The 15,395-nt window shown below is 44.1% G+C and overlaps 1 protein-coding gene across 2 annotated transcripts in view; it reads right to left on the bottom strand.

Moving 5' to 3' along the window:
* Positions 1-14,122, bottom strand: part of DSTYK (dual serine/threonine and tyrosine protein kinase) — a 53,499-nt gene extending 39,377 nt beyond the window's left edge. The window contains exon 1 of one of the 2 annotated variants that reach the window (XM_045182521.3): positions 13,579-14,122. In XM_045182521.3, the coding sequence (XP_045038456.2) occupies positions 13,579-13,843 (265 nt within the window). In that variant the 5' untranslated portion in view covers positions 13,844-14,122. The remainder of the gene's footprint in view (positions 1-13,578) is intronic. The other variant, XM_024575082.4, reaches the window with a different exon arrangement.
* Positions 14,123-15,395: the final 1,273 nt, after the last annotated feature.

Here is a 15,395-nt window from a genome sequence, read left to right as displayed (position 1 = left end):
CCCCCACTGGGGACCTGGCCCGCAACCCAGGCATGTGCCCTAACTGAGAATCGAACCGGTGACCCTTTGGTTCGCAGCCCGTGCTCAATCAATCTACTGAGCTACACCAGCCAGGGCTGTACTCTTGTTATATAAATAACACCATCCAGACTCCCTATGCCATGTAGGAAGCAAAACCCATTATCTCTAGAGGTGAACTATTTTCCTATGAGAAATAAGGAGCAAATTTCACCTCAGGTCTTCAAACTGTTAGGAAAGCCCTGGCTGGGTAGCTTAGTTGATTAGAGCGTGGTCCTGATATGCCAAGGTTGCAGGTTCGATCTCTGGTCAGGGCACATACAAGAATCAACCAGTGAGTGCATAAATAAGTGGAACAACAAATCAATGCCTGTCTCTGTCTCTCTCTCAAATCAATCAATAAAAAATTAATAAAAAATAAAAATTTTAAAAAACATAGGAAAAAAACACACACACCCACACACCTCATACTCTTCATAGTGGCTTCCTTGAGAGGAACCTCTGAGAAGGATATGAAGATGACAAATACTCTAACAATACTCCTCATGAATGCATTCTGCTTTTGAGCCACACAAACAAAAGAATTATAATTACTCCATCACAGACAGTATGGGGCTAATTTTCTTGTATTATTTTAGAAAGTGGGTAAAACATCTCAACTCCTGTTTTACCACGCCATTTAATCTCACAACCTCCCATACCCCCATTCCCTCCAAAACACCTAGTGGTTAATTAAGTTGGTGACCAATTTGTAAAAAGTCCAGCAGAAGGAACATGAAACACTAATCTTTTAGTAACACCAACTTGGAACTAACAATGTCAATTCCTCGAACAGTGGTTCCCCACGGAGTCCTGCGCCCAGTACACGCAGGCATGCATAAACATTTGCCTCTCATGTCGTGGTGAGGCTCTGCTGCACTGGGTAGCTGCGCCCAGCTCATTCTTTGGGACATGAAAGTCATTCTCTGGGAGGCTGGCAAAGAATGCAACTCTAGCCTAATCAGTCAGCTGTCAAATGCACATCATTATTCTTCTTTAGGGGCCCAGAGAGTACAATGGGGCAAATCTACCAAAAGCCTTATCTTTTAGGGGGGAGATGCCCTTCTGAAGTAGAAACATTATTCCAAAATCTACAAGACATGGATGTAATTGAAAAATATTTGTCTTACATACAAAGCACTATGGTAAGAACTGTAGGAGATAAAGACAAGTAGAACAGTCTTTACCTTTAGGGGTTCACAAGCAGAAGATAAAAACATCCATAGGTATCATGCAAACAAGCAGATAAACAAAAGCATAATCTGCATGTCCAGAGCCTATAGGAATTGAGCACCTATAGGTAAAAGGTGAAATTCACCTACAGGTATAAGGTGAAATTCATTATTTCCCTTTACTTCAATAACATATTTTTGAGGTTTTGTTGTCAAAAGATTGGGTTTGAGAAGTACTTTTATTGCAGGAGGATTATTTGTTCCCTTAACCTAGTAAGACAGATAACAGAAGAAAGAATAAATAAAGAAGATGCTGGGAAAGTGGACGGAGCAAAACAAAATTTAAAGGGTAGAATAGATTTTTATTTAAATCCATGCTGTAAAACTACTTGCAAGGCTAACGAATTAATCATATTGAAATCAGCAATGACTTTTAAGAATAACCTGAACACAGCAAATAATAATAATCTTAAGGTAATCCTTTAGGAGCAGGCAGAATTATCCAAGCCCTTTTAATAGTGGGCTTCCCTGTGGCACGGAAAACAGATTACCCTAGGAAAGAAGACTTGGAAGGGGGTCGGTGTTAAAGAAAAAGGGCGCAGAGACCCACTGTGTTTAAGGAGGCCATCTCCTCCCGGGGCACTGAAGCAGCACGATCAGCACAGAGGGGCCCGGTATCCCAAGTGCCAGGGACTGGACATGGGAATAAGGGGCTCCGGTATGAAGTACCACATTATACTCACTCAATCAGATAAAGTCTCCCACTGAAGTAAATTATGGTTCCATGACAAGCTATGGAGCCTGGGTTATGACTCATTTGCAATAAAATCTCTCCACTGCCAGGGTGCATTTTATATTCCCATGGCCAGGTCAGAAAAGAACAAGGGAGTCGTCACAGAACTGGACTGGGAGCTTACAGACCCGGGCCTGATTCTGGTTACTGTTCAAAACTGTTCTGCCCACATTCTCTTTCTGCTTCTCTCTTACTGTTTATTCCCCTAACCCATCAGGTTCCAACTTCCTAAGCTAATGCTCACCAACTACACACACACACACTCAGTCACAGATATTTTGCACTAACTACACACCTGTACTAAGTGCTTCACTATATATTACCTTTCTTAATATATTTTATTGATTATGCTATTACAGTTGTCCCAATTTTCCTGCTTTGCCCCCCTCTACCAAGCACCCTCTATTCCCTCCAGCAATCCCCCCGCTCACTTTCAATTCATATCTATGAGTCCTGCATGTAAGGTCTTTGGCTACTCCATTTCTTATATTGTTCTTAACATCCCCCTGCCTATTCTGTAACTACCAATTTGTACTTTTTTTTCTCTTTTTAAAAAATATATTTTATTCATTATGCTGTTACAGTTACCCCATTTTCCCCCCTTTATTACCCTCTACCCTGCACACCCCCTCCCACCCACATTCCCTCTCTTTAGTTCATGTCTATGGGTCATACATATAAGTTCTTTGGCTTCAACATTTCCTATACTACTCTTCACCTCCCCCTGTCTATTTTCTACCTATCATTTATGCTACTTATATTCTGTACCTTTTCCCCCTCTCCCCCTCTCCTACTCCCCTGTTGATAGCCCTCCACGTGATCTCCACTTCTGTGATTCTGTTCCTGTTCTAGTTGTTTGCTTAGTTTGTTTTTAAGTGTGGTTGTTAATAACTGTGAGTTTGTTGTCATTTTACTGTTCATATTTTTTATCTTCTCTTCCTTAGATAAGTCCCTTTAACATTTCATATAGTAAGGGCTTGGTGATGATGAACTCCTTTAATTTGACCTTATCTGGGAAGCATTTTATCTGCCCTTCCATTCTAAATGAAAGCTTTGCTGGATAGAGCAATCTTGGGTGGAGGTCCTTGCCTTTCATGACTTTGAATACTTCTTTCTGGCCCCTCCTTGCCTGCGAGGTTGCTTTTGAGAAATCAGCTGACAGTCTTATGGAAACTCCTTAGTAAGTAACTGTCTCCTTTTCTCTTGCTTTTAAGATTCTCTCCTGTTTAATCTTGGGTAATGTAATTATGATGTACCTTGGTGTGTTCTTCCTTGGGTCCAACTTCTGGGGTACTCTCTGAGCTTCCTGGACTTCCTGGAAGTCTACTTCCTTTGCCAGATTGGAGAAGTTCTCCTTTATTATTTTTTCAAAAAAGTTTTCAATTTCTTGCTCTTCCTCTTCACCTTCTGGTACCCCTATGATTCGGATGTTGGAACGTTTAAAGATGTCCTGGAGGTTCCTAAGCCTCTCCTCATTTTTTGAATTCTTATTTCTTCATTCTGTTCTGGTTGAATGTTTGTTTCTTCCTTCTGGTCCACACTGTTGATTTCAGTCCGGGTTTCCTTCCCTGTTGGAACATATAGGGAACTGTTGGTTCCCTATACATTTTCCTTTATTTCACCTAGCATAGTCTTTCATTTTTTCATCTAGTTTGCGACCAAATTCAACCAATTCTGTGAGCATCCTGATTACCAGTGTTTTGAACTGTGTGTCTGATCGGTTGGCTATCTCTTTGTCACTTACTTGTATTTTTTCTGGCGCTTTGATCTGGGCCATTATTTTTGTCTTGGTGTACCTGTTATGTAGTAAGGGGTGGAGGCTTAGGTGTTCACCAGGGCGGCGCAACCCACGTTGCTGCGCTGTGACGATATATGTGGGAGAGGGACGAGAGGGAGCAATGGCACTTGCTCTGCTCTCTGCCGGCTTTCAGTCACTTCCCCCACTACTGACAATCAAATTGGGCCCTTCTGGTGCTGATTCCCAGTGGGTGGGTTTGTGTATGTTCTAGGACCCTGTGGGTCTCTCCAATGAACTCTCCTGTGAGGCTGGGAGTTTCTCCTGCTGCTGCCTCAACCCCCACAGGTGTTTTCAACCAGAGGTTTGAGGGTTTATTTCCTGGAACTGGAACCCTGGGTTGTGCTGTCTGTCTCGCTCCGCAGTTGTTCCTCCTGGTTTATCTGCACGTGAATGTGGGAGTACCCAGTCCGCAATCCACTGCCTCCTCGCCAGGTCCAACAGCAACCACTTTGCCAAGAGTCCTCTCTGCCCAGCTGCCTCTCTCCGCCCATCCTACTGGTCTGGATGAATGTTTCTTCTTTAACTCCTTGGTTGTAGGACTTCCATACACTTTGACTTTCTGTCAGTTCTGTTGTTTTTTGTTTTTAAATTTGTTGTTGTCCTTCTTTTGGTTATGGGAGGAGGCACAGTGTGTCTACCTTCACCTCCATCTTCCAATTTGTACTTCTTAATCCCTGCACCTTTCCCCCATTCCCTCCTTCCCCCTCCCAACTGGTAACCATCCAATTGATCTGCATATCTATTATATGATTCTGTTTCTGTTCTGCTTATTTGCTTAGTTCGTTTTTTTTAGATTTAATTGTTGATAGTTGTGAATTTATTGTCATTTTAATGTTCATAGTTTTGATCTTTTCTTTTTTTAAGCAAGTCCCTTTAACATTTTATATAATAAGGGCTTAGTGATGATGAACTCCTTTAGCTTTACCTTGTCTGGGAAGCGCTTTATTTTCCCTTGCATTCTAAATGATGGTTTTGCCTGATAGGGTAATCCAGGTTGTAGGCCCTTGCTTTTCATCACCTTCAATACTTGCTAGTCCCTTCTAGCCTGTAAAGTTTCTTTTGAGAAATCAGCCGACAGTCTTCTGGGAACTCCTTTGTAGGTAACTCTCTGCTTTTCTCTTGCTGCTTTTAAGATTCTCTCTTTATGTTTAACCTCTGGCATTTTAATTATGATGTGTCTTGGTGTGGTCCTCTTTGCATCCATCTTGGTTGGGACTCCCTGTGCTCCCTGGACTTCTGTCTATTTCCTTCACCAAATTAGGGAAATTTTCTTTCATTATTTTTTCAAGTAAGTTTTCAATTTCTTGCTCTTTCTCTTCTACTTCTGGCACCCCTCTGATTCAAATGTTGGTATGCTTAAAATTGTCCCAATCACTCCGTAGCCTATCCTCATTTTTTTTTGGGGGGGGGGATTCTTTTTTCTTCTTGCTGTTCTGATTGAATGTTTTTTTTTTCTTCCTAATGTTCCAAATCACTGATTTGATTCTCAGCTTCATCCACTCCACGCATAACCACATGCATGGTTGATTCCCTGTAATTTATGTTGATTCCCTGTAATGTTTTTCTTTATTTCAATTAGTGTAACCTTCATTTCTGATAGAATCATTTTTACACTGTTGAAGTACCCAATGAGTTCCTTCAGCATCCTAATAACCACTGTTTGAACTCTGCATCTGACAGATTGCTTATCTCCATTTTGTTCAGATCTTTTTTTTGGAGTTTTGTCTTGTTCTTTCATTTGGGCCACTTTTCTTTGTCTCCTCATTTTGGCAGCCTCCCTGTGTTTGTTTCTTTGTATTAGGTAGAGCTGCTATAACTCCCTTAGTAGCGTGGCCTAATGTAGAAAAGCCACTGTTGACTGCTTGGGTGGGCCTATAAGTTGGATGGGGTGGAGCCTTAGGTAATCACCAGGGTAGGGCAACCCATGTGAACCAGGTTGATGGAGTCTCAGATATGGTGACCCTGCTCTGTGGCTCTGTGTGGGGGAGGCCTCAGAAAAGGTACAATGGCCGCTGCCTGGCCTCTGGAGTTTTGTCTGGGGGGAAACTGCCCCCTAGCTCTCACCCTGATGCCAGACACTTCAGTTTCTCCCTGTATTCCACTGGTGTCCTTCAAGTTGCTGCCTTGAGCTGGTGCCCCGAGGGAGTGAGTCTGAATAAGTCCTCAGTCTGCTGCAGGCCCTTTGAGGGGAGATACCTGAGAATCCCAGTTTCTTCCATCACCCCAACACCCACTGGTTTTTACAGCCAGAAGTGACAAGGTCTTATCTTGCTGGCACTGGAACCCTAGTCTGTGTGGTCTGGTCTCCCTCACTCCCTAGATATACCGCCTGATTTTTATCTACCACAGGTGGGTGTGGGACTGGCCTGATTGGCACCTCCACCCCTCCTACCTGTCTGAATAAATGTGACTTCTTTAATTCCTCAGTTTTTGGACTTCCATACAGCTTGATTTTCTCATGGTTCTGCGTGACAGCTGTTTTGTAGTTTAGTTGTAACCTTTGCTGTGGTTATGCGAGGAGGTGAGCCATGTTTACCTATGCCTCCATCTTGTGAGGCAGACAGTATTACTTCCATTTATTTATTTACTTAGATAATTCATATATCGCTAAATCATGGAACCATCACTACTACCTAATTCCAGAACATTTTCATTCCCCCAAAGAAACGCCATGCCCATTAGCAATCACTCCTCATTTTCCTCTCTCCCCATCCCCTGGCAATCCCTAATCTACTTTCTATCTTTACGAATTTGCCTATTCTGGACATTTCATATAGATGGAACCATAAAACATGTGGCACTTTGCATCACTCCCATTTTACAGATGAAGAAACTAAGACTCAAATAGGTTAAGTTACTTGCCCTGAGTCACATAACTAATAAGAGGCTGAACTAGAACAGGAACCCAGATCTGACGCAAATGCCTGTGCTTGCTTTTGACCACTATATGCTGCTTCCACGCAGGAGAGAGAAAGTGCACGTTTTAGATACACTTGGAGAAATGGGGTTTATCACCCAAGGTAATGTAAGCAGTAAGAACCACGATGATAGCACCATCTCTGCTGAGCTTATGTAGAAATGCTGAGACAGCTCTTCTAAATAGACCATGGCAAACTACTAGAAAGCACGTCCAGCCCAGTCTCTTTCTGCTCCATGGAACCCCAGCTTCTCCCCACCCCCCAGCCCCATGAAGGTGGCAGCTCTATAAAACCAGGCACAAAAGAATCTCCTCTCTCCCAACTTTCTGTCCCATCCCTAGATGTCACTCTACCACTTAAACTTTATTGTCCATAGATTTCTGCCTAAGTAATCCAAGAAAAATGCCTACTCTGAATAAGTACATCAGTGTTTTCCCTCTTCTTCTCGATTGTGGTAACCAGTTTATACTAGGTATGAAAAAAAGGGTGAAGAACATGGGAGAAATCAAGCTGTTGGCTAACCAAAGGCAAAAAGCTCTAAAAACCTAAAAATTATAATTCACATAAAATGCCTGAAAGTAACCATACCTCAGCTTTCTGCAATTTTTCTGCTTTATGCGTTGAGTTGTATATGGTTGAGATTAGATTAGACCTTTCTAGAGGACCAAGTCCAGGCCTTCCAGGTCCTTTTCATCCCTCATCCAACATAAACAAATTGCCTATACAACAGTGTTGACATTTTTTTTTTCTTAGAAGAAAAGTATAAAACAAAAAACTGATTTCCACTAACCCAAGGCCAAGGCCACTGTCTTTACTTAACTCTTTATCCCCCACATCAGGGACTCAAATGTTTACTGAATAATAGCAGATACTTACAGGGCAGTACCAGACACTGTTCTCAACACATGTAACTCCCAACAATCCTGGAGGCAAGTATTGGTATCTTAATCCTCATTTCCTGATGAGGAAACGGGTGGCCCACCACAGCTGTGATTTGGCCCAAGGTCCCTCAGTCAGTAAGGAGTGGGAACCAGGACTGAGGGAATGCAGAAGGACTAGAGCATTCCAACTAGACACATTTGAGTCATTCTGATTTCTTTAAACTGAGAGATTTGTGATACATTGCCACAAGCCATGAACTGTCAATGGATCTAAAAACAAGAAAAATACTTTTCGCTTTGCTACTTTGTAAAAGTCCATTCTGCCTTTCTTCAGAAGTGCTCAAAGCCCTTACCTCATTACTTCTGAACCCCTCTGACAGGAAAACTGACAGATACAGGGGCATTCAGGCCTTACAGTTAAGTGAAAAGAAGGCAGTAGAGGAACTCAATCAAGGAAATTTCAGTTTTCTTTGTTACAGGCCAAGCTACTCTCATGTTAGAGTTCTATTCCATCTACTTTTTAATTTTTAAAACATCATGTCCATCATATACAAGGTAGGGAAAAAGTAGGTTTACAGTTGAGAGTACGTGAAACATAAGAGTTTATTCTTGTATTATTATTTATTATTGTATTATTACTTTCCGTATGAACAACTGTAAACCTACTTTTGCCCCACCCTGCACTCTCTACACTGCTCCAGTGAATACAAAACTATCAGAAGTAAGAAGAAAACCGTTTTGGGGAGTCCTTCCCATCTTATTTGCGGTTAAAAGTGAAATAAAAACAGAGTAAATCCCATGATCTTCAGTTGCTCAAATACCATACTCCATCCAACCCAGAAGCACACTCTATCCTGATATGGCACTTAAAACCTTCTAGAGGATTGTTAGGTTAAAAATTGAGTGATCAATCTTTTAACATTCCAAGTTCCTAATAATTAGAAACTAACATTCACAAAAGAAAGTTGAGACAGTCTCTGAAAGAACATGACCTTGCAAAGATAGCTTGCAAAGAAAAAAGAGAGAACAAAAGCTAGTTGTCTTTTAAGGGTGGTTTCTATTTTCTACCTAAACTACCTAAACAGCTGGAAAAATGGCATCCCCAAAATATACACGTAAGTGCCACGTCACTAATATTCCCCTCCAAAGACAAAACTCTCCACACTGAAATGAATGGAAGCATTTCACGGAACAGAGTCAAACTGCTCCCAGCGCTAACATCTGTACCCCCTCTTGCTTTTTATTTCGGGTGGACAGAGTTAAAAAACGCTAAGATTAGCCCTGACTGGTGTGGTTGGGCATTGTCCTGCAAAGTGAAAGGTAACCAGTTGATTCCCGGTCAGGGCACATGCCTGGATTGTAGGTTCAGTCCCTGGAGGGGTGCATACAATAGGCAACCAATCGATGTTTCTCTCTCATGTGGATGTTTCTCTCCCTCTCTTTCTCTCTCCCTTTCCCTCTCTCTAAAAATAAATAAATCAGTCCTGGCTGGTGTGGCTCAGTGGATTGAGTGATGGCCTGTGAAACAAAAGGTCACTGGTTCAATTCCCTGTCTGGGCATCAGGTCCCCAGTTGGGGGTGTGCTAGAGGCAACTGATCGGTGTTTCTCTCCCTCTTTCTCCCTCCCTCCCCCTATCTCTAAAAATAAATAAAACCTTTTAAAAAAATAGATAGATAGATAGATAACACACTAAGATTAGTTCATGATGAAGTCAACTAGAAAAGCCAGTAAAATAAAAAGGTGCTTTTGTATTTTTTTAAAAAAATACATTTCTTAATTATGATATAACAGTTGTCCCATTTCCCCCCCTTCACTCCACTCCATCCTGCCCACCCCTCCCTCCCACATTCCGCCTCTATAGTTCATATCCTTGGGTCATACTTATAAGTTCTTCGGCTTCTCCATTTCCTATACTATTCTTACCTCCCCCTATTTTCTACCTACCATTTATGCTACTTATTCTCTGAACCTTTCCCCCCTCTCACCCTCCCACTCCCCTGCTGATAACCCTTCATGTGATCTCCATTTCTGTGGTTCTGTTCCTGTTCTAGTTGTTTGCTTAGTTTGCTTTTGTTTTTGTTTTAGATGTGGTTGTTAATAACTGTGAGTTTGCTGTCATTTTTACTGTTCCTATTTTTTATCTTCTTTTTCTTAGATAAATGCCTTTAACATTTCATATAATAAGGGCTTGGTGATGATGAACTCCTTTAACTTGACCTTATCTGAGAAGCACTTTATCTGCCCTTCCATTCTAAATGATAGCTTTGCTGGATACAGTAATCTTGGATGTAGGTCCTTGCCTTCCATGACTTGGAATACTTCTTTCCAGCCCCTTCTTGCCTGTAAGGCCTCTTTTGAGAAATCAGCTGACAGTCTTACGGGAACTCCTTTTGTAGGTAACTGTGTCCTTTTTTCTTGCTGCTTCTAAGATTCTCTCCTTATCTTTAATCTTGGGTAATGTAATTATGATGTGCTTTGGTGTGCTCCTCCTTGGGTCCAGCTTCTTTGGGACTCTCTGTGCTACCTGGACTTCCTGGAAGTCTATTTCCTTTGCCAGCTTAGGGAAGTTCTCCTTCATTATTTGTTCAAATAAGTTTTCAATTTCTTGGTCTTCCTCTTCTCCTTCTGGTACCCCTATAATTCAGATGTTGGAACATTTAAAGATGTCCTGGAGGTTCCTAAGCCTTTCCTCATTTTTCTGAATTCTTGTTTCTTCATTCTTTTCTGGTTGGATGTTTCTTTCTTCCTTCTGGTCCACACCATTGATTTGAGTCCCAGTTTCCTTTGCATCACTATTGGTTCCCTGTACATTTTCCTTTGTTTCTCTTAGCATAGCCTTCATTTTTTCATCTAGTTTGCGGCCAAATTCAACCAATTCTGTGAGCATCCTGATTACCAGTGTTTTGAATTGTGCATCTGATAGGTTGGCTATCTGTTCACTGCTTAGTATAATTATTTCTGGAGCTTCGATCTGTTCTTTCATTTGGGCCTTTTTTTTTTGTCTTGGCGCACCTGTTATGTAATAAGGGGCGGAGCCTTAGGTGTTCACCAGGGCAGGTTAACGCTGGTGGCTGCGCTGTGACGCAGTACATGGGGGAGGGGCCGAGAGGCAGCAATGGCGCTTGCTCCATGCTCTGCTGGATTTCAGTCACTCCCTCTGCTACCCACAATCAAACTGGGCCCCTCTGGTGCTGATTCCTGAGTGGGTGGGCTTGTGCACACTCTAGGCCCCTGTGGATCTCTCCAACAACCTCTCCTGTGAGGCTGGGAGTTTCTCCTGCTAGCGCCTCAACTCCCACGGGTGTTTTCAATCAGAGGTTTGAGGCTTTATTTCCCTGAGCTGGAGCCCTGGGTTGCGCAGTCTGTTTCACTCCCCTGCTGTTCCTCCCCGCTTATCTATGCGCCAATGTGGGGCCGCGGGGTCTGCCAGCGGTCACACTGCCTGCCCCGTTCGTTCCACAATCCACTACTCTGGGTTCGCCTGCGTTGCTGTGAGTCCTCTCCGCTGGGCTGCCCTTCTCCACCCCTCCTACCGGTCTGGATGAATGTTTCTTCTTTATTTCCTTGGTTGTTGGACTTCCATGCGGTTCGGTTTTGTCAGTTCTGGTTGTTTTTTGTTTTTAAATTGTTGTTGTCCTTCTTTTGGTTGTGCAAGGAGGTGCAGTGTGTCTACCTGCGCCTCCATCTTGGTTTTCTCTGGTGCATTTGTATTCTTAAGTTGGCTTTTAAAGAATAAAAACAAGACCAACCAATGTACTTTGAAAATGAGGTGAATCTACTCTCTTGATTTTTTCCCATAGTAATTCAAAACTAAATAGTTGTTATAAAACAGCAGCAATAGAGAGTTTTGTTTGTGTGTGTGTGGCTTGGTTGCTTTTTTTAGGTAAGCTGTAAGAAAACCCTGGGAGCAGGGCAAGCCTGGGAAGCGCTGCTGAGGGCGAGGAGGTGCAAGCACGTGAGTTCCGGGGGTCACCTCTGAAAACACTGGCCCTTCTCACCAGCTGTTTTCTGAGAGCCTCACAGAAATCAGTCCCCTCTACATCTGCATTTTCAGAACAGCAAATCTCTGAACATAAGATGTCAAAACCACAACTCCAGAATAGGTAGTGTTGGGGCCCAGGGCAGTCCACCCCAAGATACACCACAACAGCACAGTATTTAAAATTAAAGTTACTTAGGAAACAGCCTGTGCAAGAAGAAAACCATGACCTCTCTGTCCCCCTTTTAAATCTCCCACGTGACAGGTACCCTCCTAGCTCCTGAGGGCTGAGACAACCTTATCACAAGAGTTAAAAGAATCCAGTCAAAAGCTTGTAGAAACAAGCCTTGTAATACCTTTACTAACTTACTACTCAAGTCTAAACTTTGCTTAGATTCCTCACTAACAAATACCCAAGGCTTGCTCAGATTCCTTTCTAATAAGCACTTTCTTTGTTTTGTCAATTTGTCACAAATTTCTTTGTCTAAAAACTATAAAAATGTCTCGTTAGATCATTTCTTTGAGCCTCATTTTATAATCAGATCATATTATCATTCTCTCATGTGCATCTATGAAATTGGTTTTCCTCCCGTTAAGTCTTGTGTCAATTTTATTATTTCATTATGAGTCCAGCCGAAATAACTAAAGGGAGGGAATTCTACCTCTCTCCAACCATAGTCATCCTCCTTCTCCCGTTTATCCCAGGAGGTAAAATAAGAGCTTTTTCATTTACATCTAGGCTAACTAAATGTACTAGTGTCCTTTAGGACCATACCGGAATCTTACTATCTTATTTGTATCACCATTTCTGAAGTCTCAGACAAATCTAGGGCACTAAACATGCACCTTGGGAAATACAGAGCCCAAGGCACACACCGTGATGAGTTTACCAATTCGTTTCATTCTGAGCTTCATGTTCAGACTTGCTGTCAGCCTCTAAATTTGCGTTTCTGAAAGCGTTTGCAGACCACTTGCATCAGAATCCCCAGAGATGTTTTTATGTTGAGACTCTTAGGATCCACCCACCAGGCCTACTCAATCTGTGGAGTAGAGCCTAAGACATTTTTTATTTTAATTTGATTTTAATACATACTTAAGTTTAAGAATCACTAAATAAAACCCACTGACTTGTTTGCTATGTTGTCCCCAAGGTATACGTCTATATGGGATGATTTCCTAATTAACACAGTAGTTAACAAACCAAACCCTCCAGTTCCCCACCAATAACAAGCAGTTTAAGGGGAAGGAAGGAACTAGGAAAGATCAAAGACCTTGCACGATTTTAAGTGCCAAAGGGCCTCTAAACACATCCCGGAGAGAATCCTGTCGATAAGTCTCAGGACCAAAAACACCCCCTTCCCTCTCTAACGTCTTCGTCACCACAAGCACAAGCAACTTCTCTGGCAATTCCCTGGCACCCATCAGCCACCATCTCCCTCAGTGACCCCAGACCCACCGCGAGTACATTCCGTACTTCTTCAGAGTCGCCTTATGATTGGTGCAAAAGCATTTACGTACAGAATCAAACATGCACAGCACACAGCGCTCAATCCACGACAGTTCCCCCGCCTGAGGCTCCTGGCACCCTGCCTCGGCCCCTCCTCCACCCCTCCATCCCTAAACTGGGACTCTGAGCCACAACTGCCCAACCCCCAACTCAGAGCAACTTTCCCGACTCCTAGGGTTAACCCCCCGCCCTCCCCCCACACCCAGCCCGCGCTCCCGCCCGCGCACAGCCCGGCCCCCGGAATCTCGCTCCGGGAGCTCCTGCCTTCGGGAGCCCCCAAGACTCCTAAGCCGAGCCCTCACCGCCCCTTAGCTGCTCCCCACGCCCGGAGAGATGCCCTCCGAAGGCATCTGGATTTGGCCCGCGCAGGCCCTCAGGCCCGGCCCTTCTCCCATTTCCACCTCTTCGCGGGGTTGTTTTGCAGGGCACGGGTGCGGTCCACCCTCCAGCTCGCCCGTGCGGCCCTCCTTACCCGCCTGCAGCCCGGTCTCGGCGACATCGCCGGCAGGGGCGCGCTGGGCCCCGCAGCCGCCCGTGGGGGAGGATGGACAGCTGAGGCTGTGGGAGCCCTTGATGTCTCGGAAGAACTTCTGGGTATCGCTGAGGTTCTGCCGCAGCCGTCCCAGGTAGCGGCGGTAGCGTCCAAAGCTCCGGCACAGGTCCCGGATCATTCCGCCGCCTCCCGGGCCAGGACCCGAGGGCGGCTCGCTACCCCACCGCACCCCATCGCCCTCCATCTCCTCAGCCCTCTCTGCCTTCGAGGCTCGGTCCCGGGCCCGCTGGCACTGCTTCCCTCTTCCCCACCCGCCAGCTCCGGGTGATCGAGTGGGGAGGAATCCGCCTCCTAACTTCCCCGCCCGCAATTCTCAGGGCTCCCAACTCCGTCACCGCGGTTAAAAACAGACCAGCAGGCAGTGCACCGCGACCGGAACCTTTATCTCCGCAATCTAGAAGAGAGAGGGAAGAATCACCGGAACGCGCCCGCGCTGCGGTGTCTCCTGGGACTTGTAGTCTGGCCCCGGAGACTGTGGATGGGGTTCATCCCCCTTTGGTATAAACCTCACCGGTTCTTGTGCGTACACGATCCCCTCGCTTAAAAATGTGTGCCTACTCCCTGCATAAGTGTCCCTGAACAGAGAGAGGAGCTGCAGGACCCAGACGCCAGCGGAAGTGGGGTGCCTTACAAAAATCGGAGCGAAAGATTTTAATAGCTCGGAAAGGGAAGGAAACAAGACGGGGCCAGTAATATCTCCATGGTTACACTAATGGCTCCGAATTTCCGGATACAGTAGATACTGGGGAACTGGCTAAAAATACCCTGGAAGTAGGGAAATCCCTCAGGTTTGTGCTGCGTCCTCCTTTTCTGACTTTCCTTCTCCAAGTGTGGAAAAGTGGGTTGTGAGAGGGTTGTTAAAGAGCTTTGAATTGACTTTCGTTTGGTTTCTTGGAAGTAGAGAGACCCAGCTGGTAAAGGGGAAGTAGGGTTTGTAGCCTTCCAAACAGGTTCTGAATATCTTAACTTGGCTTCTGCTAACATAGAACACTTTTATTCACAGACTGCCAAGGAGCCCTGAACACAATTACAGAGGAGACAAAACTTGATAGCCATCCCTTTTCGCCTCCCCTCTTCTCTCCCCTCTTCTCCCAGCACAGAGCCTTCCTGTCTGTCTTGGTGTGGCTAAGACCTCATATTTTCACGCCAGCCGGGCTTCTCTGACAGGCTGAGTAGTGGAGTTCCTCAAGTGAACTTAAGAGGAGACAAGTTTGAGCCAGAGCTCTCCCAATGCCTTGCCTTGGGACCTATGAAGTAAAGGTTTCTGTTAGTTCATCTTCCACCCCTGAGGGCTCTAAAACTTTGAGTCCTGCTTCAAAATCTTACCTTCTGCCTCCCAATATCTCATCCCTTCAGTACAAGTGCTCCTAGCTAAGTAATGTCATGATAATTGGATTAATTCAATGGAAAATGTGAAGGCTTTACCTTTTATTAGGTTGGCCAAATAGTCCGTTACATTTTTTCCATAAGTTGACTCTAATAGCCCTTAGTTATCTCTAACTTCATGTGAAATAATTTTGTTAGATTGTATTGTGACAGCTGTCATATCAGCGTGCATTGAAAAAACATCAAAATTGGTGAATTTTTGTGCAGCCATCTTTATATTGAAGATGGAAGAAAATAGGCAACATTTTCAACATATTATGCTTTATTATTTCAAGAAAGGTAAAAACAACTGAAACACAAAAAAAGATTTGTGCAGTGTATGGAGAAGGTGCTGTGACTGATCGAACATG

Source organism: Desmodus rotundus, chromosome 12, assembly GCF_022682495.2.
Source record: "Desmodus rotundus isolate HL8 chromosome 12, HLdesRot8A.1, whole genome shotgun sequence".
Classification (NCBI taxonomy): Eukaryota; Metazoa; Chordata; class Mammalia; order Chiroptera; family Phyllostomidae; genus Desmodus; species Desmodus rotundus.
Note: the sequence above shows the minus strand (reverse complement) of the source record. Positions and strands in the feature narration are given on the sequence as shown.